Below are 27,912 nucleotides of genomic sequence, written 5' to 3' on the forward strand. Positions count from 1 at the left end.
CCCTAGTTTCATGCCTAGTGTCCCTTCCATCATTTGTGTTAACAATGGTGAAAATTAATAACCTTGACTTATCTAGTTCAGTGAACCCACACATTCTTAATGAGGAATATTTGACAAGAGAGACTAAAGCTGTGGAGCCATCAGGTACGGGAGATATGCTGTTTCAGTGAAAAAGTAGAGCATGCTTAGCCAATTGGTACTTATCTGATTCAACTGCCGGCTCACTCTGAAAGGAATATTGTATGTCTTAGAAGAAGAAAAATGAACAAATCAGAGACACTGAGCAGCAATGGTAGATCTTTGTGTAGCTGAAATATCTTCTGTGCCCATAGGAGAAAAACACTTCAGATGATGTGAAGGAAAGCCTGCCTTCTCCGTGTTTAAGGGGAAAGTCATTAGATCACACTTTTTTGGATTTTGAACTTGAAGATAATACACATGGCGACACACACTAAACACAATTTTCTAGAGACCACACATGACATTTATAGTTTGGATTTGAGATGATTGTTGCATTAGATGTTAGTTTTAGATTTAATCCAGTCTCGATAATGAGTCACTTTGGTATAGAGTCCCGGCTTGTTTTCTTTTCCAGTCTATCCCCCAGCTTACTATTCCAACGAGGTACCAGGCGTTTCTATCACGTGCAATAACCAGAGGACCTCCAGAATCACGCTGGAAAAGAACAATATGATCAATTTGATAAATAAAGGGATGTCAGAAATGGGTTAATTGGCATCTGGATGTCTAATAAACTAACACCTTGGATCAAAATATGTAAAATCATTGTATTTTACTTACCATTAGTATTAATATGATAATTGAGCTTATTACTTACTCCCTGTTAATGCCTTCAGGTACAAGGTAATGTGAATAAAGCTAAGATTTCAGTTTTACCCTTGTACAATTTTTAGTTTTGCTGTCTAAAATTTTTAGTTTTAGTTTAGACAGAGCAAAACGAAATTCTATGACACTAGGCATGAGACTAGGAAGGCTTAACTAGGACACAGGACTGTGTTCTTCTATGTCTTACATAAATGATAACCTCAAGACTCAATAAACAAGTCACCTTGTCCATAAGCCTCTCCCAGGTTCATGCCTAGTGTCTCTTCCATCATTGTTTCTGTTAACTAGAAGGAGTCTCTGGCTGTGAATTTGAATCTCATCTTATTCCACTCACATTAATTGACAGGAAAATGTCCTGGATATCATATCACTATGTCTTAGTAGGTTTGAGAGGAGCAACATATGCAAGGGGCACTCCACGCAAATGTGCGCTATTTCTTGCTGAAAATATTCTGCTCCCAAACTAAGGTGGAATCCCTAGCTCTAGTGGACTGGTCTAAAGTTATGAGGACTTCCCTCTTATCTTTAAACCTTGGTATAGACAAATGATTTAAAATTGATCTTTTAACAATGTACCTATTCATTCAAAAGAACACTATGTGGAAGCCCATTATAGAGTTTTTAAACAAGAGGAAAAATCCTGTTTGAAGAAGACATGGGCTTCTAGAGTCTTGTGCTTTTAACTCCCTTCCCTTCCATTTTCTTCACATACTTCTTGACCTCCTTCAGAGTCGGTGGACAGAGTGTGAAAACCTTGGTCTACCAAAAGAACTCCTCCTTAGCTCCTTTTCCTTAGGCCCACATCCTAACTTAGGTCCTTGGTATTTCACTATGCTAGCAGTGAAAGGAAGCAAGGGTATATGAACCAGTGGAAAGAGAGATCTGCTTTTACATAGATTTATTTGGGTTTCTCTTTTAAGCCATGTGATCTAGTTATATCTCGGACCACCCACATTGCTTCTCCTTCCCCTCATGATGGAAAGTGAGTGGAGGGAGACCCTGTATTCTAGAATATGTAGCCAAGCCCTCGCCTTTCATTTATTTGAATTATTTGTGTGCTATATTATTAGATTGTAAGTAAATTCATTGTGGATTCATTGTGATTTTAACAAATACTTATGCTTCCTTCAGTAACTGCTACAGTATCTCGCGGTTGACAAAAAATGGAATGAATAAGTGAATATGTTTATTACCATCACATGACAGACAGCCAATGGCAGATCAACAGTGGCACCTTTGCATATAAGAAAAGTGCACATATATATCAAATTCTCAAAGCCATTCTTAATTCTTCAAAAAATCATTAAACTGTTCCAGTTTCAAATGCTACAAATTCAAACTTTTATTATTTTATTTGCTTATTTTTATTCTTTTACATAGCCAGAATTTAAAACTTATATTCTCCTAAAATGTTTAATGATTATATTATTTATTGAATTGGTTTCTAAATGTGATCTGTGAGGTAACACTTTACCCTGAACAAATGTAGATAAATATGTACTTTTTTGTTTTGTTTCTAATAGCATAATTATGTCTATTAGAAGTATGGAAGTATGTTGTTTAAAGTCAATGGCTTAGGTACCTGTGGGACCTGTGGGATGCTACTTTACTAGCCATAAATGTAGATGCAGGTCCCATCTTGCAGTGCCTTGCAATTAGTGGGGATTAGATACCTAACTACTGGTTATGATTGTGGCTTGAAGCAATTATTGTATGGCTTACTGACTTGGTTTCTACTATCTGCTTTCAGTATGTTTCTCTAATGAGAGCGCTATTTGCAGCTGGTGACCACGTTTTAGGGATAGTTCTCCTCAATAGGGTGTTAAATGGGAATTACGTCTTATGATTATTCCACTCCCTCATTTTACACTCTCCTCCACAGGTTAATTTCATGCAGTCATGTGAAATGATATTGTTCTATGGTCAGTAAGGCCATTCCTACTAAACAGTCATTTTTGTGGATTTGGATCTATTCTTACCTTACAGGCATCTAGTTTTCCTGACAAGAATCCAGCATATATCATTCCTGATGATACAGCACCACCATACACATGAACTTGATTACATGTGTCATTACTTATGATCTCTACCTCAACTTCTCGCAGCATGTTGGGAAAGGGACCTGAAAGAAAGAAAAAATAAATAGATGAAGAACTTCTGCATTGCTGCCATGATAGTTAATTGTGTCTTACAAAGAATGGACCAGTGATAAAACCTTAATCTTGAAGTTGTAAGATTCTGGAGAATGACAGTGCTCAGAATCAAGTTACATTTATAGGGTGGCTTCTATTCACTAGGCGCCATATTTGGCTTGTTTACTCCTGCTACCTTATTTAATCCTTGCAGCAGCCACCAAACAAAGATATAAATATTCTCTTTTTCAGTTGAGGAGACCAAAGCTTACCTGGTTAGGAGTCTTGTCATGATCACACAGTTAAGGAATAATGTTAGAAGCTTTTTAATTGAGGTGATCTTTTTAAAACCAGAGTATTTCGTATCACCTGGGAGAATATGCTACAGCTTACCTTAACCTTACTCGGAAATCTTCTTCATTACTTTACAAAGGACATAGCTATTTTGGGAACTGTGAATCTTGAGGAAAAGCAGCACAGAACACTACTGTACTACCAGATTTAACTTTAATATGGATGGAATGCTATTGCTTCGTAGGAAAACCATGCTTACTCTGATAATAGCTTAACTTGCTATCCAAAACAAATACCAGAGTAAGTAACACATACCAAGAAAAGACACAGCTTATATTTTATTAACCACACACTTATTGATTGCATGTAATATTGTTTTAACTATTATATTCTTCTCATTTCTTTAAAATAGGAGCAACTTCTATTTTAAAGACTGTACTAATCTTTCATATAAAGATGGATGATTTGTTTACAACAGGGTCAAAGACAACTGAGAGGATGAGGGAGGGCAGTAGTATTGATTTGAACAATGAATTAGCATAATTATGTGCTTAAGGGCCTTGAACTTAGAAGGAGCAGATATAAGTTTGAGCACTATTTGCACAATTTACAAGCTATGTGACTTTGGGAAAGTTACTAAGCATCATTTAACTCACCTGTGAAAAGGAGAAAATAATGCCTTGCTCAGACGTTTATAAGTTAAAAAACAATGAATATAATCAGTTATGACAGTACCTTGCATCATATTCATTTAGTAATAAAAGGATGCTATTAGAGTGAATTGTAGAGATTAGGGTATATACTTAAGATCCTCAGGGTCTTAAAGCTGCACTTTAAGGTTTATGTTGGATGGAGAGAAAGTTAGCGCTTTTATAAGGAGAGATCTAGGTTTCTAGGGATTTGGCCATTTGCTGTCAAGAAAACTAATTGTTTTAAAATGAGTAAATTTACTCACCTAAGATTGCCAGTCTTGCTGAGAAACTAAGTCCAGATTCTCTACAGTCATTAAAGATTTTGTAGGGTCTTGTGAATTTCTCCACCTCAGTCATCATCTTTAAAAGGGTCATTGTATGGCCATTTTCTCTTCTAGCTCTCATTCTGCTTGAAATGTTCCCAGTGAGGCAGTCTGCTCACCAACTGCTCTTTATATAGACTTTATGCAATCTATTTATTTGTGTCAATGCCTTAGCAATATTCAATACTATCTATTTTGTTGTGTATAGTGTCATTAAAATGTTTAAGGTATTCTCAAGTTTTAATCAATTGTATTCTATTTGTAATTTCTGTGTGCGAATATTTATTTTAGCTAACTGGTCTAAAATGCTCAGTCTCAATTTTCAAATGCTTATAATCTTAATCTCAGCTTAAAAAATAAATTCAAGTGCTCGACAATATGACAAACTACTTTACATCACCAATTATTTAAAGAAGAAACTATCCAGAGAGTAGAATGTTTCTGTTTTGCAAGCTGTCTGGTAACAAGATTTCTTTTCTTTTAAAAAAATTATTTTAGATTCAGGGGTAAACTAGTGTCTTGGGGGTTTGTTGTATAGGTTATTTCATCACTCAAGTACTAAGGCTAGTACCCAACAGTTGTTTTTTTTTTTTTTTTTTTTTTTTTTTTTTTTTTAATGCTCCTCTCCCTCCTCCCATTCTTCACCCTCAATTAGGCCCCAGTGTCTGTTGTTCCCTTCTTTGTGTTAATAAGATTTCTAATTAGATATGATTGGCTAAATCTTGGGAGGCAGGAGAAGAGAACCTGAGTAGGTCCTTATCTCCGTTTCAAAGTGCAGGAAAATAAAAAAAACACAATCAAATATCCATTAATTTGGTTTGATGCCTTACAAATCCATAATGTTATTGTGAAATGTATTCAACTTATGAGAGTAGACAGCTCATTGCACAGTAATCTGCACACTATTGGGCTTTGAATGATTCATGATGAAGTACCAGATCACTCCCAAACTCTGGGAGTAGGAGGTGTTAAGTTTAGTTAGATTATAGAAGTAAGCGTAATGGTGTTACTCAAGTAGTAGATGTTTTCCTTTTCTACTTTTATCAGGAAGTGGCTTTAAGTCTTAAAAGATTTAATTCCCCTTCATACTCATCACCATTTCCTAGAGAACAATGCAGATCACTCAGAGATTAGGAAAATTTGATTACATAGTCTGAGATTATAATGATAGTGTATCAACCTAGACTCAACATCAGAATTTTAGAGCGTATATCGGAGGGAAGCCGACTTCTATAAAAATTAACCGATTAGACTCACATGACTTCATAACAAGAGCCCGAAACAAAAATTAGAAATTTGAGAGCAGATTAAACCCTCATATGTAAAAGTCAAGCAGCAGACATAAAAATGGGAAAGTCATATCAGGATCTAAACATCTATGTTTGCAGTTTATTGTCAAATTTATAGTTTCAGGTTGAAGAACAGCTCCACAGATACATGGACCAGAGGGACCCATTTAATATTTAGGGCCAGGTAAAGAGTAGTCATTCAGTTTATTCACTTAAGGCTGTTTCTGTTTAGCTGCATGATGCATTGCAAAAGCTTATCATTACTAGTGCTTGCAAATTATATACTTTATGAATCAAGCAGTCATAGCAGAAACTACACATATGAAAGATAGCATTTGAAAGAAAAAAAGATGTAAAAATATGCTTTAATAAATTTGGAAAATAAAGCTCTAACCAGTTTCCAAACAGTCCATATAAAGACAATAAACATAGGTACTGTGTAATAGTAATGGTGCTGACATTTTTGAAATTCACCACATCTGTTTCTTATTTGTTTGTTTTTGCCATATTTATCATGGGACATCTGATTTCATCTCTTATTTATTTTGATTTTGTATTTTATTTCATATCCCTGTTCAAATGAAGGATAGGTTTATATTTTTTGCTTTGTTGTTTTACTGAGATACTCACCATCTAATTTAAGTGCACCCCATCCAGTGACAAACACTTTACTCTTAAGCAAGGCTTCAAAAGTAGCTTCTGGAAGACAGACTCTGTGCACCTCATTGGAAAATATGATGGGGGTGAAGAGCTTCACTACAGCGATATCATCATCGTGTTTATGGGCGGCATAGTTCTCATGAATAATAATTGACTCCATCTTTCTTCTCATTAGTGAGGGACTCAGGGTTATTCCAAAACTAGCCATCTACAGTTTGGAATTTTTCTCACTGATCACAGAGTAAAAGGAGTACAGTTGGTTCATTTCTAATTTAAATTTGCCCAGGACTCTGGATGGGCAGAGGACATAAATGTGGGAGAGGGGCAAATTTTTTAAGGCAATAATTGATTGGAACCATCTCACCTTCTTATCTGAGGCTTCTCTCCTACGACTGCTTTGCTTTCATCTACTTGATAACAAACCCCCATTCCAAGGCAGCTTAAATTACTCTCCTTGAAGGAAGCTTGTATTTGTATATTATTCTACATTATTCTATATTATTGCCATTTTTGATTATATAAATAACACAAATTAATTTAAGAAAATATAATTATTAAGTAGACATATACACACACAGATTCACGTATACACTCATATCAAGGCACGATCATATAAATGTATGTATAGTTATAAAGAGAAAGAGAGGTAAAATTGGAGTGATATTTTATATATTTATATTGTTTCCTCATGCTTTCTTTTTATTTAACATCTTACCCAGAATATTCTCCCATTTTATATAAATTTTACTAGGGCTACTGTATCTCTGTATTATTTCCAAGTGTTCTATATGTTAAATTGTCAAAAAACATACAAAGAATAAAAGCACAGCACCAAAGATATTCATGTGGGATCATCAGCTATAACCTATAGTTCAGGAAACTATTAACAGAGTTTTTGTTTGTTTGTTTGTTTGTTTGTTTGTTTGTTTTATCTAAAATATCTCTCAGGAGAAGAGGTGAGTGTGCATAATCTTTGACAGTGCTGGCTTGTTCCTAGTTAAAATTGAGATTGTTGGAGAGTATATTTTCAGTTGGAACTGAAGATATTCTCTCTAATTTTTTCTACTATTCTTCAGTTAACTGTCATTTATTCCTAAGCCTGCAGGACAGTCATAAGTGGCACTGGGAGGTCTAAGATGTTTTCTTTTTTGGGTGTTTGTTTGTTTGTTTGTTTGTTTGTTTTTTGAGACGGAGTCTCACTCTGTCACTCAGGCTGAAATGCGCTGGTGTGATCTCAGCTCACGGCAACTCCTGCCTCCTGGGTTCAAGCGATTCTCCTGCCTCAGCCTCATGAGTAGGTGGGACTACAGGCACATGCCACCATGTCCAGCTAATTTTTGTATTTTTAGTAGAGACGGGTGTCACTATGCTGACCAGGCTGCAGCCTAAGATGTTTATAAAGGAAATGTAAAAGAGAGAACTATCGGATGTGAAGAGATGAAAAAGAGGCAAAGCTAGTGATCCCATGGGTATAGACTGGGAACCCACAAGTCAAAACAGTGAGCCGCGGTCAGGAGCCACTCTTCACTGATCAAAGATGCGCCACACAAATGGATCCCCTCCACCTGCAGGCTCGCTTGCCAGGGCCAATCACCTTTTCTTGTAATCCGACCATCAGCAATCCCTCCACGGATGGAAACTCCTTCCCTAAACCACAACCTGTAGGAAGGGAATAAGATAGCTAATTTCAGGTTATAAACATGTGTAGGTATGTTTGGCACATAGTTAAGAGTAGAAATATCTACAAATGTGTCTTACCTTAAAAAAACTTTTGAAGTTAATGTTAAATAAACAAATAGTAATATACATTGATAAAATATGATTATTCACACTTCCAGTAAGTATTAACATTTTAAAAATTATTTAACACTCTCTCTGGTGAATTTTAAAAACCATCATTTTAAAATGTGGCTTTTCACATTCTTCCGGGTCATGCTGTTAGGTGCAGCAGTGTACCCTAATAACATTTTTTGAGTGCCAAGTGTACACTATTTATTGCAGAAAATAACATACGTAGGTTTTTTTAAAATGCATGTCTAATATTACAACCAAAATACTACTATAGCATAAACATCAAAGTTTCTATATTAAAGTTTTCGGGTGTCATTTAACCACTAAGCAAAATTTGCTACTTTAACAAAGGAGGCCAAATAAAAATAAATACAATGAAATAAAAGAAAACTGTTAAAGAAGACATTAACAAAACTTTCTGTGAGGGAGAGCAAACCTTTTCAAGGAATACATATAGATATTCTCAATTATGACTAGTAATTTTTCACTTGAGGAGAGTCAAATCGCATATCCATCAAGAGATATTATATAGTTTTGAGAAAGAATAAACATGGAAAAAGAGAAATGCTAAACGTTTTGAGTTTTGTTCTTTGGTTTATAAACATCTCAGTGATATTATTGAACTTACAGCTGTTAAGAATGTGCTCTGCTTGTGCTGCATTCATATCTGAAAAAAAAACCAGAAGATGCTCAGTGATTAAATTATTATAATTTAAAATACTATTCCTACATGATATGACTTTTTCTGGTTGAGAGGAACTGCATCAGTCAGGAAATTTTTAATTCAAAGGCAATAGAATAAAATCCTACGTAAAGGAGAAGGCTAGATGTAAATTGAACTCTTTTGACTGTATGTGGACTCCAGGAAAATCCTGGTTTATGGTTACAAGATCATTGGCACAAAGAAAGATACAGTTTGCCATAAAGGAAGGAGCCTTCTAGTTAATCAATGCCACACCATTTTGTCAAAATATAAGTTAAAACAGAAGAGTCCAGGAATAGTCTTCGCCGTTAATGCGTCTTGGAAGTCTGGTAATCTACGCTTGGTCCAGGGATGCTCCCTGTAGAATCAAAATTCACCAGTGTGCTGAGAAAACCTCAAAACATGCTATCTTGTTAGTCATTTTTTTCAAAATGTGAAATAAAGAAAACCATAATCTGTGACTGTCCTCCCAAATTATTTGAATTGTTCTGTATTCTAGTTTGTATAATGAGCAATCTAGACCCACATTTCGTAAAGATGAAAGCCAATGTGGAGTTTCGGTGAGCCTGAAAACCAATAAGTCTTTAATTTAGGTCAGACTCTAAAGCGGTACATTGAGTTCATCTGCAGGAAAGTATGCTTAAGTGTATTAGAGTAAATCCCTTAGAATTAAATTTTGCCACTAATGGCTTCTAGAATAAACCAAACTTCCTACCTGGCCCTACATGATATGGTCCTTATTTACGTCTCTGATGGCAAGTGGCTCTGCTGTTGCTTTTAGTCATGACTCAATGGCCACCTTGGCCTTCCTATTTTGTGCAAAGGTATTTCTGCCTGCAATCTTTGTTCTAGCTGTACCTTTTGCCAGGAATGCTTATTTCCCTTGGCCTTTTTATGGTTGGTTTCCCTTTGCCACTCAGATCTCAGCTTTAAAATCCTCTCCTCAGAGAGAACTTCCATTACAACCAAATCTAAAGTAGCTTTTTCCTCTCTCTGTTCTCTGCATGGAGTTTCAAATTATCTGATATTACTTTGTTTATTTTTTATCTAGTTATTATGTTCCTTACCACAATTAGAATATTAGTTCCATGAAGCAGAGACTTTAATTTTTGGCACAAATAGGTTCTCAATAAATACTTGCTGAGTGAATAAATAAATGGCAATCATAACTAATAGTTTACTAAGCCTTGTATATTAGGTTCTGTGACAAAATTTATTTGCTTATTATATCCTCACATAATATTATGAGGCAAATTTATTAAGAACATGATTTATTTTTATTTTTTTAGGGACAGGGTTTCACTCTGTTGCCCAGGGTGGAGTGCAGTGATACAATCATAGCTCACTGCAGCCTCAAACTCCTGGCCTCAAGCAATTCTCTCGCCTTGGCCTTCCAAAGTTCTGGGAATACAGGAGTGAGTTGCCATGCCCAGCTGGAACATGATTCAATAATTTGTGAGGCAAAAGCTTGTGTTGCATACATTTCACTGTAACATCAATTATAGTTTAGTGCCATTCTCTGTAGGTTATGGAGCAGTGGGAGAGGGGTAGAATTACAGTTAGTTCACAGCTAAGTTTAGCTCAATCCTAAACTCATCTCCATTTATGTAAAAACTATTGTTGAACTTCCATGGTGGTGCTGTATATCAAATGTGAGCATTATGTAATACATGTGTTCCATCTGCAGGATAAAAGAGGTTTAATACCTCTAGTTCTAGAACAAGATTGTGTAGACTCACTTTTCCCTGCTCTTCTCTTGTAAAAACAACTAGGTAATCTAAAAATTATTCATCAAATAACAATAAAAGAACTCTGAAAGCTGGAAGGAAGAAGACAGAATGGCTAGAGACTTCAGAATTTAAGGAAGGACAAGTGGTGCATGTTCCTGGATTTTCTTTTTATTTCACATATACGCTGGACTGGGGACCTAAGGCCTGCAATTTGTAATCATCAACAGGAATAGACAAAATGATCCCAATACAAGTCTGTTCTCTCTCTCCAAAGTACTGGGAAAGGGAGAGCACAACAGACAGCTAATGGGAAATTCAAACATTCTGCTTCGCAGCCAAGTCCTGGCAGTCCATTCTGCCAGCAGCAGCGATAGCAGAAAGCCCTTGGCCATCCCAATCCACACTTCAAAACCAGGAACTACCTGGCAGACTGATATACCCACAAAGACAGTGGCAGAAGAGACCTGCAACTACTCAGAAACATAAGGAGACTCAGGCCCAGCACCCCTCCACAAAGGGTGGCCCACTGATTCAAGGCAGCCCAGGGAAGCATGTTCTACTCCCACAAAAGGCACGGGAAACAGTAATCAAGAGGAAGTGCAGAATAGTATTGCAAGGATATAAAAACTAAATTGTCACTGAAACAACAAAAGTAAGTAAGAATCTGTACTCTAAACCTAAACAGGTTGCCTATCTGTTAAAGTGGAAGAATTAAATCGAATCAGAAGTCTCCTAATGTAACTAAAATGTTCAGAATACAAAGAAAAATTGCTCATCATACCCCCAAACAGGAAAACTATAATCTAAATGAGAAAAAACAACCAATGCCAATCCTGAGATGAATAAGATGTTGGATGTGTCTGATGTGTATTTTAAAGACCTGCCATAAAAGTGATTTAGAAATAAGTACAAATTATCTTGAAACAAAAAAAAAAAAACTAGAAAATCTCAGCAAATAAATAGAAATTATAAAAAAAGGACCAAATGAAAGATTATAGGACTGAATAATACAATAAGCAAAATAACAATAACAATAATAATGAACCAATCTGATGGATGGTGCTAATAGTGGAGTAGAAAAGATGGAGAATGAAGTTAGTAAACTTGAGAATAAGTCAATAGAATTCACTCAGTCTGAAGACAGAGTATAAATGGATTGAAGAAAATGAACAAAACCTCTGGGATCTGTGGGACAGTAGCAAAAGATCTAACATTGGTATCATTGGATTTTCAGAAGGAGAGGAAAATAAGTGTGAGGCTGAAAAATATTCAAATAATTAATTATTGAAAACTCCCCAAATTTGGCCAATGATAGAGACCAACAGACTCAAGAAGATGAGTAAATCCCAAAGAGTATGAATTGCAAGAATCCATACCAAGACCCATTATAACTAAACTACTAAAAATGAAAGAAAAAAATCTTAAAAGCATACAGAGAAAAACAATGCATTACCTGGAGCAGAACACCAATTCAGTAACAGTGGTTCTCATCTGAAACCACGAAGGCCAAATGAAAGTGGTACAGCATTTTTCAAGTTCTGAAAAAAAAAGAACTATCAACCCTGAATCCCATAACCTGTGAAACTCTTTGAGACATATAGAAGAAATAAGTATATTCTCAGATGAAGAGAAACAAAAAGAATTTATTTCTAACAAACCTTCCCTTAAATAATGACTAAACAACAGTATCCAAACAAAAAGCAAATGATTACAGGAGGCTAGAATGTGCAGAAAGAAAAGAAAACTATGGAATGGATAAAAATAAAAGTAAACAAAAGACTATCTTTCACTTAATGAGTTTCTTAAAGAAATATATTTTATGGTTGAAGGAAAAAAATATGACACCAACTGATGTTGTGCTGAATATATGTTGAAGAAATATTTAAGATAAGTATACTTTAAAAGTAGGTAGGTTAAAGAGACCCAAACTGAAGTATATTCAAATGAAATGTTACCACTACATTTCACTTGAAGTGGTAAAATGTCAGCACCACTAGGCTGTGATTAGTTATGTATATAATGATAATACTCACAATAGCCTCTAAGATGACTGCACAAATTAATGAATTTTAAAAAGCCACAAATAAATCAAAATAAAATTATAAAAAGTATTCAAGTCACTCACAAACGGATAAGAAAAAAGGAACAGAGATATAAGACACATCAAACAGAAAACAAACTATAAAATGAAAGCCTTAAACCCTAACGTATCAATAATTAGTATGTAAATGGTTTAAACATAACAATTAAAAGACAAGGGTTGGCAGAATGGATTTTAAAAACATAACTCAACAATGTGGTTTATAAGAAACTCCGTGCTCACTTCAGCAGCACATATACTAAAATTGGAACAATACAGAGAAGATTAGCCTGGCCCCTACACAAGGATGACACAAAGATTTATGAAGCCTTCTATAATATTCCACTACAAACACATGGAAGCACACAGTCCAATGACACTAGGAAGCAGCACATAAACAAGTCTGCAGAATAACCAGCTAGCATCATGATGACAGGATCAAATTCATATATAATAATACTAACCTTAAATATAAATAGGCTAAATGCCCCAGTTAAAAGACACAGAATGGCCAGCTGAATAAAGAGTCAAGAGCCATCAGTATGCAGTCTTCAATGGACCCATCTCATGTGCAAAGACAGACATAGGCTCAAAATAAAGGGATGAAGGAAAATTTACCAAGCAAGTGGAAAACAGAAAAAAGCAGGGGTCGCAATCCTAGTTTCTGACACAACGGATTTTAAACAAATAAAGATAAAAACAGACAAAGAAGGGCATTACATAAAGGTAAAAGGTTCAATTCAACAAGAAGAGCTAACTATCCTAAATATATATGCACCCAATACAGAAGCAGATTCATAAAGCAAATTCTTAGAGATCTACAAAGAGACTTATATTCACACACAATAATAGTGAAAATACTTTATTATCTCACTAACAATGTTAGACAGATCATCGAGACAGAAAAATTAACGAAGATATTCAGGACCTGAACTCAGCTCTGGATCAAGCAGACCTCATATATTTCTACAGAAATCTCCAGCCAAAACAACAGAATATACATTCTTCACATCGCCACATGGCACTTACTCTAAAATTGATCACATAGTCGGAAGAACTGAAATTATAACAAGCAGTCTCTCAGACCACAGCGCAATAAAATTAGAACTCAAGATTAAGAAACTCACTCAAAACCACACAACTACATGGAAATTGAACAATCTGCTCCTGAATGACTCCTGGGTAAATAATGAAATTAAGGCAGAAATCAATAACTTCTTTGAAATTAATGAGAACAAAAAGACAATTTACCAGCGTCTCTGGCATTCAGCTAAAGTAGTGGTAAGAGGGAAATGTATAACACTAAATGCCCACATCAGAAAACTAGAAAGATCTGAAATCAACAACCTAACATTACAACTAAAAGAATTAGAGAATCAACAGCAAATAAACCCCAAAGCTAGCAGATGACAAGAAATAACTAAGATCAGAGTAGAACTGAAGGAGACAGAGACATGAAAAACCCTTTAAATAATCAACAAATCCAGCAGTTGTTTGCTTTCTAATTAATAAAATAGACTGTCAGCTAGACTAATAAAGAAGAAAAGAGAGAAGACTCAAATAGACACAATCAGAAATGATAAGGGGGATATCACCACTGACCCCACAGAAATATAAACAACCATCAGAGAGTACTGTAAACACATCTATGCACATACACCAGAAAATCTAGAAGAAATGTATAAATTCCTGAACACATACGCCCAACCAAGACTGAAACAAAAAGAACTGAATCCCTGAACAGACTAGTAATGGGTTCTGAAGTTAAGGCAGTAATAAATAGCCTATCAACCAAAAAAAAAAAAAAAAAAAAAAAAAGCCCAAGACCAGACAGATTCAAAACTGAATTCTGCCAGAGGTACAAAGAAGACCTTCAAACAATACTACAAGGCTACAGTAACCAAAACAACATGGTACCAGTACAAAAACAGACACATAGTCCAATGGAACCGAATAGATATCTCAGAAATAAGACCACACGTTAACAACCATCTGATCTTGGAAAAACCTGACAAAAACAAAAACAAAAACAAGCAATTGGGAAAGGATTCCCTATTCAATAAATGGTGTTGGGAGAACTGGCTAGCCATATGCAGAAAGTTGAAACTTGACCCCTTCTTTACATCATATACAAAAATTAACATTTGGGAGGCCGAGGCAGGCAGATCATGAGGTCAAGTGATCGAGACCAGCCTGGCCAACATGGTGAAACCCTGTCTCTACTAAAAATACAAAAATTAGCTGGACATGGTGGCACATGCCTGTAGTCCCAGCTACTCGAGAGGCTGAGGCAGGAGAGTCGCTTGAACCGGGAGGCGGAGGTTGCAGTGAGCCGAGATCCCACCACTTCCCTCCAGCCTGGTGATAGAGCAAGACTCCATCTCAAAAATAAAATAAAATAAAATAAAATAAAATAAAATAAAATAAAATGACACAAGATGGATTAAAGACTTAAATGTAAAACCCACAACTATAAAAACCCTAGAAGAAAATTTAGGCAATACCATTCAAGACATAGAAATGGGCAAATATTTCATGACTAAAGTGCCAAAAACGATTTCAACAAAAGCAAAAATTGACAAATGGGATTTAATTAAACTAAAGAGCTTCTGCACAGCAAAAGAAACTATCATCAGGGTGAACAGAAACCTACAGAACGGGAGAAAATTTTTACAGCGTATCCATCTGACGAATGTCTACTATCCAGAGTCCACAAGGAACTTAAACAAATGTACAAGAAAAAAACAATTTCAGTAAAAAGTGGGCAAAGGACATGAACAGACACTTCTCAAAAGAAGACATATATGCAGCCAAGAAACATATGAAAAAGAGCTCAATATCACTGATCATCAGAGAAAAGCAAATCAAAACCACAATGAGACACCATCTCACACCAGTCAGAATGGCTACTATTAAAAAGTCAAAACAACAGAGGCTGGCAAGGTTGTGGAGGAAAAGGAATGCTTTTACACTGGTGGTGGGAATGTAAATTAGTTCAACCATTGTGGAACACAGTGTGGCGATTCCTGAAAGACTTAGAGGCAGAAATATCATTTGACCCAGCAATCCCATTACTGGGTATATACCCAAAGGAATAGAAACCATTCTATTACAAGGATACACACACGCGTACCTTCATTGCAATACTATTCACAATAGCAAAGACACAGAATCAACCCAAATGCCCATCAATAATAGCCTGGATAAAGAAAATGTGGTGCATATACACCATGGAATACTATGCAGCCATAAAAAGGATTGAAATAATGTCCTTTGTAGGGACATGGATGGAGTTGGAAGCCATTATCCTCAGCAAACTAACACAAGAACAGCAAACCAAACATCACATATTCTCATTTATAAGTGAGAACTGAATGATGAGAAAACATAGACACATGAAGGGGAACAACACACACTGGGGCCCGTTTGGAAAGCAGGTGGTGGGAGGAGGGAGAGCATCAGGAAGTATAGCTAATGGATGCTGGGCTTAATACCTAGGTGATGGGTTGATCTGTGTAGTAAACCACCATAGCACATGTTTACCTGTGTAACAAACCTGTACATCTTGCACATGTACCCCTCAACTTAAAAGTTGAAGAAAAATTTTTTTTAATGTTTTATTTTTTAATTGACAAAAAAAGAAACTCATTTCAAACATAGCTACATAGATAAACTGAAAGTAAAAGAATGGAAAAGATAAATCATAAAAACAATTTTAAAGAGGAGTATTGGTATCAGATCATGTAAATTTCAAAGCATGGAAAATTACTAGGGCCAAAGAGGCACATTATGTAATGATAAAGGATCAACCCATCAAGAACTATAGTAGCCAAAACAATTTTGGTAGAGGAGAATAAAGTGGGATAAATCATTTTTACCAGTTAAGGCTTAATATACTGCTGCAGTAATCAAGAAAGTATGGTACCAGTGAAAGGATAGACCTAAATCAATGGAAAAGAATGGAGAACCCAAAAGTAGATTCATACAAGTATGCCCGATATACCTAATTAGTTTTTGATAAAGGAGCAAAAGTAACTCAATGGAAGATGAATAACGTTTTTACAAATGGTACTGGAATAATGGAACATCAATTTAAAAAATTTTTAAAGCCCTTACCTAAATGTCACGGCATAGAAAATTAACTCAAAATGGATTATAGACTTAAATGTAAAATGTAATGTAAAACTACGAAACTTCCAGAAAAAATGTAACATGTAGAAAAAGTATAAGTTTAAAATGTAAAACTTGCAACACAGACACAAAGAACTGATCGATAAGTGTTCAGGATATGAAATTAAATAAAGTTTATTATAATTCTAAAACTACTAGCTGCCTCTCAGGATTAGCTTTGAAGTTGTCATGTTTTACCAGAACTTGTTTAACTTTTGCAATGAGATTATAAGGCTGATCGAAAATTACAAATTATCAGTAAATCTTCACTCAGTACCTTTTCCCAGAACTATTCTGGGAGGTTAGAAAACTTACAGAAAATAGCCTAGATATCTGAGAAAGTCCATCAAATAATACATTAAATTCACTTATTCTTTCTTAGTAATTTTGAAAGCATTTTTACACCTTCCTAAAGAGTAAGTTCTACATTTATTATCTTATTTTTGCAAAACAGGAACTGATCCAGTTTCAGCAACTTTTGCAAGGTTGACTACTGTCATTATTGCTAGAATACAGGTCTTCTAAGTCCTAGACTAGCATTCTCTCTACCATCATCTGCAGTCTCTCTGAATGCATTCCATGCATTTTTTCTTTATATTCTTTATATTTAAATAATGATTCTTATCCTATAAAATTCAACTCTAGTTTTAAAATTGTGAAATATGCAACCTCTCACTTTTTTCCCCTATACAGTTCTAAAACTCTATGTGGAAAGAGAAATTATTTTAAGGTCTTCAGTTTTCTGTTGTATTATTACTTTTAAAAGTTCCCTCTTTTTTCCTGCCCACTTTCAAGAGATTGAGTTGTTTTATAGAGTTAAAGATAAAACATCTCACAAACACCATGTTCCTGTCCTGTGTTGAGTTCTATGCTAACGCTGGGGATGTGCTTGTGACTACAGCAGGCATATTTCCTGTGTTCAGAAAGTTATATCTTTTGGAGAGAAACATGAAATAAAAAATATACAAGTCAAAGCAACTCCCAAGCACCCTTGTGAAGTATGTAAGTATAAGGAATTACCATTGCACGGAAGCCTTTGGTTGGGAATAAGGATCATCTCAACAATAACTTGCTTAGACAAGCAACTGAGTATCTGGTGATGGGTGATGCATCACCAGTGGATGCCTACACAAACCAATAATGAGACCTAAATCACCCCCTCCTCCCCACATCCAGCAACACTGTGAAAGGATCTAAGTTCCTCTAGCACCATAAAGCAGATACCGGGGTAAGAGTGAGGGATAGGTCCAGAAATAATGAGTTTAAGATTTTAACATTTGACTTAAAAGTAAAGTTACACTTGACAGATACCTATACCTCCTCAACAAAACATTTCCTTCAGGAAGTGTTGTCTCTGCTATCGATAGTCCAGTGCGTTGAATTCAGAGTCTATTCTGTCCTGTCTGCATAACTAATGGAACTGAAGGTTGGGTATTACTCACAGAGACTACTCATTCTTATCTTCAAGCTATTTTTTCTTCTTTCTGACTTTGGTCAAATCTACAACATAATTTTATCTTCTGTTAACATACTATAATGTACATGCTCTAACCTCCCAGAATAGTTCTGGGAAAAGGTACTGAGTGAAGATTTACTGATAATTTGTAATTTTCGATCAGCCTTATAATCTCATTGCAAAAGTTAAACAAGTTCTGGTAAAACATGACAACTTCAAAGCTAATCCTGAGAGGCAGCTAGTAGTTTTAGAATTATAATAAACTTTATTTAATTTCATATCCTGAACACTTATCGATCAGTTCTTTGTGTCTGTGTTGCAAATAAGATGGTGTCTTCATGCCTCAGACAGATACTGTCTAAGTCCGATGTCTTTCTTGTCATTCTGCCCACTCCATGTCCCGGGCCAGTCCTATCCTGTGTGCTGTAGAGAGGGTATGAGAGTGTATCATACAATGCCAGGCCTCTTTCCTCCTTCCTCCCATATTTTGTTTGTGCCCTATATATTGTGACTCGTGCGTCCATACCACTTTCACATTCTGGATTCAGATTGGAAAGAGTATTTCAAGAGAGTCAGACACTATAGATTACTACTGTATATCAACAGTAGAGTGTTGGTTTTTATCATATGTATGCTGCATGAACACAAACAATTCCACTGAGATCTTTTTTAAAAAGGAAGAAATGTTATTATATTTGGGTTATCATACAATTCTTACTTATAATTATTTCCATACTAGCCAAAAGAAGATAATCTTCCTTATCACAATCAAGAGATTTGTTCATTATCAAGTAAACAAGAGACTTAAAATGAAAAGTAGTTTTCCTTATGGTGAAATAAAGCTCTCTCTGTATATGAGAAGGTTATTAAAATGAGTAACTATAATATAAAAGAAAAATAGTATTTCCTGCCTCTAAGATAAGGTAATGAAGGTCTATCTTCAAGAAGCTTTCATTTGATTTCAACTTCTGATGCAAAATGTTATCAGCTTGCATTTTTATTGTGTTCTCATTGTTAGGAATAAACTGACATTTAAGCAATACATCTGCTTTCAGATTGTCATTACTTGGCCTGAAAAACAAAATAATCAGAATGAATAAGGCCACAGCCACAGTAATTATTATGTCATACTTTATTACTTAAATATTAGTTATATCTTCAAGAAAATACAACATATATATTTTACACATTTTATTGTCATAGATTTTCTCCCCTTGTGTCACACAGGTATTAATACCTAAATTATTCCCTGCTTGTAAAACTTGATCCTATTTAGGGAGGAGAGAGTATCTGACAGTTCTAGAATTATTTTTTCTAAAAAAGAAATCTAAAGCACTTGTTACATCCACCAACATTGTATATATATAATCATAAATTATATATGTGAATATATATTCAATATATATTCCTGTGATTCAAAAATTCATAATAGCTGTTTGTTATTTTTTAAAGTCAGTAAAATTGAGAGCAGTAGTTAATCATTGAAAGAATCTTCCATAAGAAAAGCAAAAGACTTTAAAAGGACAACCCGTAGAATATATTTCATCACTACTGAAGAAACTCTCTCACTACAGGAACTCTATACAGGAGGAACAACAAATGTAATAACATTAAGCTATTTTCGCTCTTGATATATCTAAGAGCTTTAGACCTGTATACAAAGCAAATAACTGAAGAATAACTGTATAATACAAAGCTGCCTTTTATAATCATACAAATTAATTAACTGTGATTACCTAAAGTTGACAGCATGACACTTGATGTAATGATGGTTTACATTGGATCTCTGAAATATCTTATCTATCTGAGAAAAGAAAAAATACAACAAAATAGAGCTTTGTTAAATACGAATTTCACACATTTCAATGTACCACAAAAATGCTTACATAAAGCCTGCCATGATGCAAATAACATTTACTTCAATGTTTATTTACTGTTAGCCCCCCCAAACCTCATTTGGGCATAATCCCACCATCATAAATATTATCTCTATAATCGGATGATGATACTTGAACAACTTGTCACATGGTCAAAGATGACTATCTAAAGGGTTGACTTAACAAGGCATTTCAACCTCTATTATAAAATATACATGGAGAAGGAGGCAGAGAGATTTGAAAGTTTGATATATATGGATGCATCACTCACTCATCGCTCAGTATCATTCCAGCTCAGTTATCATCCTCATGGATGTGATTGAAAGATCAGCTTTTTAGGCTCTAAATAAACTTTTTTGGCCAGATTTTGATGCTGTGGCAAATGGGAGAAAGAAGGAGGACATATATTATTGAACAGCTCTCTAGAAGCATCATACTTACCAATAAAAATGTCAGAAAGGATTACTTAGAATAAGATAAGACTGTAAATGCCACTGTGTGTCATTTTAGACTTCCTACATAGGATAATTTGTCTGTGGTATGAATACCTAGGTCGAATTATTTCTTAATAAAACCACAGCTTGTTACAAAATATGTGGTCTCATAAGCCAGATTATAGACTCATCAAGCTGGCTTGTCAGAAAAAAGACTGACTATATACTGAACCTTAAGTGAACCTGAGTCTGCACAGTGAGTTTCACAAACCAGAAGAGAAGAGCTGCTAAGTTGTGAAACCGGGTATATGTCAAAGAAGTGCTTTTCATTTATCTGACTTGATTTATGAAATTTTCTTTGGTGAAATGCCATGTAATATCATCTTGAATAGGCTGGTGAGCACAAGTTAATTAATAAACCAATAGTTACTCAAAACAAATGGTTATGTGTTTTTCTCCTAATTAACTATGAAGGGAAATTTGTTTTTGAAGAATGTATTTTTATATACACATGCACATTTATATGACAAAACTAATGCATATTTATTGTTAAAAAATTTTAAAGTAAACAATATAGAAAATATATTGGAAAGCATTAAAGTCATTTTTAAATCACTGTCTAGAGAACTTGTTATTTACATTTTGGTATATATACTTCCACATTTTATATTTACATGTTTATATATACATAAAATATATTCTCTCTATATGTACAAATATAGATGTTTATATAATATCTGTATGTTTTCTGCCTGCCTCCTTCCATTCTCTTTCCAATTTAATAATTTTTTTTCTGAGTAAATCTCAGCTTCATGAGTCACACATAAACAGTCCTGATTATTGAACTCCTCAGGAAAGTATAAAATTCATTTTAGGTACTGGTTTTAATCTTCTCTTTTAGGAATATGTTTGCTGTAACTGTAACTCAACTCTGCAAGAATTGGCAAACTATAGCCTATACACAAAATCGAACCTGCTACCTGCATTTATATTGCTCACGATCTAAGCACGGTCTTCATGTCTTTTTAATAGTTGAAAAAAAGAATGAGAAGGGTATTTTTGATATCCAAAAATTTTACAAAATTCAAGTTTCAGTGTTCATAATAAATTTTTATTGAAACATTGTCACACCTACTTGTTTATGTGTTGTCTGTGGCTGCTTTAACACTACAATAACAGCTGTGAGTAGTTGCACAGACACTGTGTGTCCTGTAAAGTTGAAAATATTTACTATCTTGCACTTTATAGAAAAAGTTTGCATTTACCTCTGGTCGAAATTACTGCATTGCCTTTCTTGATGTTATCTCCATTTATGCATTAAGGAACAGGACCAATATTAGTAAGTTGATCATTTATTTACTAGTCATCTCCTTGATGAGTATTTGTATGGGCCTACCATGTACAAACACTGTGAAAGGCACAGGAAATATAAGAAGAAATGGAGTTACCTCCAGCACAAATGAATTCGCAAGTTAAAAGGGGACATAGACATACAATGTTTTCATAACTTACGATCAGTGCTTTAGAAAAGGTATATAAAAAGTTCTGTGAGAGCACTGGAAACAGATGCTAACGTTTATTAGGATATTACCTTTCATGCTTTGTATTCACTACATTTGGTGATCCTTAAAATAACACTACGAGTTGAGTGAAATTATCGCCATTTTGTAGTGCAAATTTTTAGGGGTCAAGCAACTTTTTGAAAGTTATTAGGATGACAAAGGATAAAACTGGAATATCCTTTGTGGCATCTAGATGTCTATGACTTCGAAGTTTGGGCTGTCTCTAGTTCAATATCTTAACTCCTGTAACAAAATATTCTTTACACTGGCCTGCTTTTTTCCCCGTCAATGAAAATTTCCTTAAGATGTATTTTTGAAAAGGCATATCCACTCCACTCAGTAGCATTCTTCAAACCATTTCATCAGCTTCTGGTTTGAGTTGTGAAATGGCTGAAGAAATAAGTCTGAACGCATGGTAAGAGTGATCTGCCTTCTTTGATTGGTGAATGCTGGGCTCAGTAGTGGCTGCGAATACAACTGAAGTCTTCAGAGGAAGAGCTAGTCTGTGTGTTTCTGTGGTATATTTTCAAGAGCAGCCTAATGGAACATATATCAGGGTCATCCATAGAGTAGGTACTTAATAAATGGTATGTGGTAATGTTATTTGTGCCTGAATGATAGAGTTAAGATTTTAGATAACTCTAATAGTTGGTTTTGTATTTGCCTTTTAATTTTTCTGTTGGGGCCAGGTGCAGTGGCTCACACCTGTAATCCCAGCACTTTGGGAGCCTGAGGTGGGTGGATCACCTGAGGTCAGGAGTTCGAGACCAGCCTGGCCAACATAGTGAAACCCTGTCTCTACTAAAAATACAAAAATTAGCCAGGCGTGGTGGCAGGCACCTGTAATCCCAGCTACTCAGGAGGCTGAAGCAGGAGATTCGCTTGAACCTGGGAGGTGGAGGTTGCAGTGAGCCAAGATCACACCACTGCACTCCAGCCTGGGCAACAAAGGCAAGGCTTGGTCTCAAAAAAAAAAAAAAAAACCTGTTGGGCTTATGTTGTTCAGTCTCTGGTGCCATTATCGTTTGTCTAGTATATTTTTCTAGGTGTCCTGAGGTGATGTGGGTGATAGGTTTTAGCTGTGTCCCCACCCAAATCTCATCTTGAATTGTAGCTCCCACAATTCCCATGTGTCATGGGAAGAACCCAGTGGGAGGTAGTTGAATCATAGGGACAGGTATTTCCCGTGCTGTTCTCGTGATAGTGAATAAGTCTCAGGAGATCTGATGGCTTTATAAAAGGGAATTCACCTACACAAGCTCTCTTTTGTCTGCAGCCATGTAAGATACCCCTTGATCTTCCACCATGATTATGAGGCCTCTCCAGCTATGTGGAACTGTGAGTCACTTATCTTCCCTTTATAATCTTTAATAATCCTTAACAATCTTTCCTTTATAAATTACCCAGTCTCAGGTATGTCTTTATTACCAGTGTGAGAACAGACTAATACAGTGGTTACAGTTTCCAGAATTAGCAAATAAAAACACAGTTAAACTTGAATTTCAGATAAACAATGAATTATGTTTTAGTACAAGCATGTTTCAATACTGCATGAAGATATTTTCAGGACGATCTGAAATTAAAATTTAACTGGGCATTCTGTTTTTTTCAGGAAATTCTAATGTATATGCAAAAAGCAGCGCTTTCAACTCACCTTTTGCCTTAATTTTAACAATAGTATTGTCAGGAGAGGAATGATGCCAGCAAAGATTTAGCTTACCTCATTACTGACTTTTTGTTTCAGATCAGTGCTAAGTTTTGAGTGTTCTACTGAAAAATCAAGATTATATTCAATACTGGGCATCTGGAAGGAGGTCTGGTAATAGTAAAACTTCTGGCCTGAAAGGGAAGCAGACAGGGATGGTTTCTGTTTAGTAAATTTGAGTTGTATAATTGTGAGAAGTAGAGGGGTTGAAAACAAAAAATGATACAATTGGTGAACTCCCAAGAGTTAAAAATTCTATAGCGGTAGTCTATACCTCCCTCTAACTCTTTTTTAAGATCACACATTTTCATAGTCACCATGCTTGTCAGTTATGTCATAACACAATTATCACCTGTTAGTGATCATTCATAAATTTAAGCTGTAAATTAAGTAATGGTAGAATGTAACGTATTTTCAGAAGTTAACCTCAAATTTAGAATTTCTACTAAAATAATTTACTCTTAGCATATTAACTAATATTATATCACAAAATTACATAGGATATATTTATTGCACTGTTCAAGAAATAATATTATATAAATCACATCAAAATTTAAACTCTAGACATAATTTTTATACATAAAAGATTATTTCCCCAACCGTATATAAATGTATTCAAACGGAAATTGCATTCTAAAATATTAGAAAACATTAAAGTTTTAAAATAAGTAAAGTGGGCTTTCAAATATTCAAAATAAAACAATGAATAGATACTTACCATATGCCAAAAAATAAACAAGGAGACCAATAGGTATTACCAGAATCAACACAACAGCTATGACAATAAGGGCAATCATCCATGGTTTCAGTGAACTCACTCTTCTACCCAGTGTCAATGGCCTTTTGAGAAAGAATAGTATGTTAAAAATGAATAGAATTTTAAGACCAAATATTCCTTTTTCTGTAGAATTTTTTTTTTCTGGAATTCATATTTAGCTCATATTGCACTTGGTAACACTTAAATATATTTTCCATGAAAATTTCTTAAATGCTATAAAAATATGATGGACATTTAACATTATATTTTCTTTTTTTAAAATCAGCAATATTTTGCCATTCACTACCTTTTCATATACTTCCTGGTCCATTATACTATATGTTCTAATTTTTTCTTTGTAAATGAACTAATAATATATATTTGATTCATGTGTTTCAAATCACAATGAACCTAAGAAAACAAGAGTATCTGGGTCACTCTTCTCATTCTAACATGAAGAGACAGAGGTTCAGAGATTACCAAAACCTCAAAGTTGGATATTAGGGGAGCCAGAAATAGGACTTGGGTTGTTTGGGCTCCTTTTACACCTCTATACCTAAAAAACCTACTACACCATTTACAGTTCATGCAACTCATAGTGCATATGAAGAGCATCTATAACAAGGTTGATTGAAAAAAATAAAATAGAAGAGAACTATAAGGAAAAAATAATTAGCCAAACAAGAAGAGATCATTCATATGATGAACAAGCAAATCAATTGTGGTAGCTCAGGACTTTAGACCCAGGAACTCTGTGTTGTGATAAATATCTATTTCATAGGGTCATAAGAAGTCAAACCTGTGATTTCAGTAGATGATATTGTTTATCATAAAGCCAAATTTATTTGAATAAATTAAAAATAAATTTTAAGAAAATATCAAGGCAATGATAGGGCCAGTATGCAAATAGGGCAAAAGCATAAAAGTGGTATGCAAATGACTGACATTTGGGAATCCCTAGTGCAAGCAGGAAAAGGTGACAAAGCTCTCTCCTCACCCCAGTGCTGGAGCCCACAGTCTAAAAACAAAATCTGAACAGTTACAGAGTTGAGACAGGCTAAGATAACACCAACATGGGTTGTTTAAAGAGATTTAATCCATAAGGAGACTGGACAAGAATATGATTCTGAGAAAGGTGCTAGTTCTTGTCCTGTCTGTTAAAATCACACATGGAAAGGAAAAAGAGGGAATTACCTTTCCTGAGATTGGTACCTGGTAAAGTGGATAGTAGGCCTCAGGTTATAACTGAAGACATCAGTTGAGTCTCCTCTTTGGGCATCACTGAACTGGAAGGAGTCAGCCTTCTCCTGACATTCCTGGGTCTGGGAAAGGAGTATATAGAGGCAATTTCTCCATCCCAGAATCATCAACCTGAGCTCTGTTAAGTATTCAAGTAGCATTAATTCTGAGTTCAGCTGGTATTCTAGAAGGATCTTACGTTACTCTGTCCTGTTGCTTTTAGGGGGGTAGCAAAAGAAAAACATTACAATCTGGAAATATCTGAAGTGTCTCTAGAATCACTGAGTTGGAGCTGGAACACAGGCAAGAGCTGATGAACATATCCATCACCTTCACTAATAGAAGACCATGGAGAATCACGAGCCCATTGTCAACATTCACTGAGTTTCTTCTGCGTGTCAGTGAGACGCTTCTAGAGATTCAAAATGATTAAGACATAGTCTCTTCTCTTAAAAGATGTGTAATCTAGAGACACATGAAGTAACTAGTATAATACAAGTCTCAAAATGCTATTAGAGATGAGTGGATACGAATGGTTTTGCCTTAGAGAAGCTGTTCTGAGAACTAGGTTCTAAAGGCTGAGAAGGAATTGGCAAGGGTCATGTGTGCATCAGGCAGAGAACACCATAAGCAAAGACAAGAAAACATGAGAACCAAGGACATACTTGAGAAAACCATACATTAATGAGAGTAGAGGTAAACTTAATTAATGTGTTTATGCATTAATTAACTCAGCAGGTATTTTATTTAGGATTACTATGTACAAAACAGGGGAATGTAAAGACTTTTCAACAGATCTTTCTTTTGAGGAACTTATAGTCTGATAAAGGAGGAACACAATGGACACAAATTGCTATCAGAATTGCAGAAAATTTAAATGAGAATTTCAAAGAAGGGCTAACGATTCCTCTTTGGAGGAAATAATGGCTGAAATAAGGATACAGTTTTTTTTAAACTTAAAAAGGGTGGACATATCTTCTCACTATTTTCCTCTCTGAGCCAGATACAGAAAACAATTCATAAAGGGGAGTTTCTTTTGCAACAGAATTCTCATCTTCAAAAAATGTGGTTACCTGTTGAATTATGCTACTTCTAACACCAGAACCATTACTGTGACCGAATTAAAGTCTTATATGTCAAAGTGAGAAGTTGTTTCAGTTTTTTTCCTTCCAGACATTCCCTGAAATATTTATTCCTCAATGTTTAAAAAATAACATTTCTCTCTCTATTTCTTTAAGTACTAACCTAATTTTAGCTTAAACATTGAAGAATTTCCATGGTTATTCTAGACTGCTGGGGAGCTTGCTTCATGGAAGTACTTGGTAATAATTTGTCTACTGGATGAAATAATGTGTCATAAAGTAGTAGACAGCTCTAAACCATTTGCAAAACAAACAACTATTTTTAGCAAAATGTATTGCTATATGTGCATTGCTTTTTCCATGGCAGGAATGGAAACGAGATTGAGCATTTACCTGGAATCAAGATACAATTTAAAATTTTGTACAAAATTTGTACTTAATAATCACTAAAGGATAATTCTGTCTTCATCTTTCTTTCTTGGCTTCTCCCTATCCCTAACACTTCCAATTCAAGGAATTTAGCGTTAGTAAGACTATCCCAGAGAGACTACTAAACAAGTTCACTACTGTACAGGAAAATCCAGCTTTGGAGAAACCTCTGACCAGCAAACCAAAGAAAAATGTAAGTGACTTCACCCTTGAGGAATACCTGAGGCAGTGTTGTTTTTAAAGAAAAAAAGGTTTGTTTGGCTCACTGTTCTGCAGGCTATATAAAAAACATGGTGCTGGAATCTGCTGGGCTTCTGATGAGGGCTAAAGGCTGCTTCCAGTCAGGGAAGAAGGCAAATTGGAGCCAGAGTTTGCACACAGCACACAACCAGAGAGGAGCAAGATGGGGTGCCAGGTTTTGCTTTGTTTTTTTTTTTTGTTGTTGTTGTTGTTTAACAATTAGCTCTTGTGGGAACTAATAAAGTGAAAACTCACTCATCTTAGGAAGGGCATTAATCTATTCTTGAGGGATCTGCCCTGATGACCCAAACACCTCCCATGAGGCCCCACCTCCAACACTGGTGTCAAATTTCAGGATGAGGTTTGTTGGGTCAAATATCCAAACCCTAACACCCATATTATGTGGGATCATAGCAATGCC

The 27,912-nt window shown here is 35.2% G+C and overlaps 1 protein-coding gene and 1 non-coding gene across 2 annotated transcripts; one reads left to right on the forward strand and one right to left on the reverse strand.

The window, feature by feature from the left end:
• LOC105463637 (transmembrane protease serine 11G-like) lies at window positions 1–27,888 on the reverse strand. The gene is given in 14 exon segments (XM_011710836.2): window positions 1–594; window positions 596–675; window positions 2,826–2,968; window positions 6,207–6,462; window positions 7,721–7,860; window positions 7,863–7,895; window positions 8,656–8,694; window positions 19,078–19,098; window positions 19,101–19,237; window positions 19,903–19,970; window positions 23,760–23,878; window positions 24,463–24,584; window positions 25,696–25,823; window positions 27,805–27,888. Coding segments are annotated over 14 exon segments (1,449 nt in total). The 3' UTR covers window positions 1–515.
• On the forward strand, window positions 12,776–12,882 carry LOC112423447 (U6 spliceosomal RNA). Its single transcript, XR_003013929.1, has one exon. It is a non-coding gene; the product is annotated as a U6 spliceosomal RNA (small nuclear RNA).
• Window positions 27,889–27,912: the final 24 nt, after the last annotated feature.

This window comes from Macaca nemestrina, chromosome 3, assembly GCF_043159975.1.
Source record: "Macaca nemestrina isolate mMacNem1 chromosome 3, mMacNem.hap1, whole genome shotgun sequence".
Taxonomy (NCBI): Eukaryota; Metazoa; Chordata; class Mammalia; order Primates; family Cercopithecidae; genus Macaca; species Macaca nemestrina.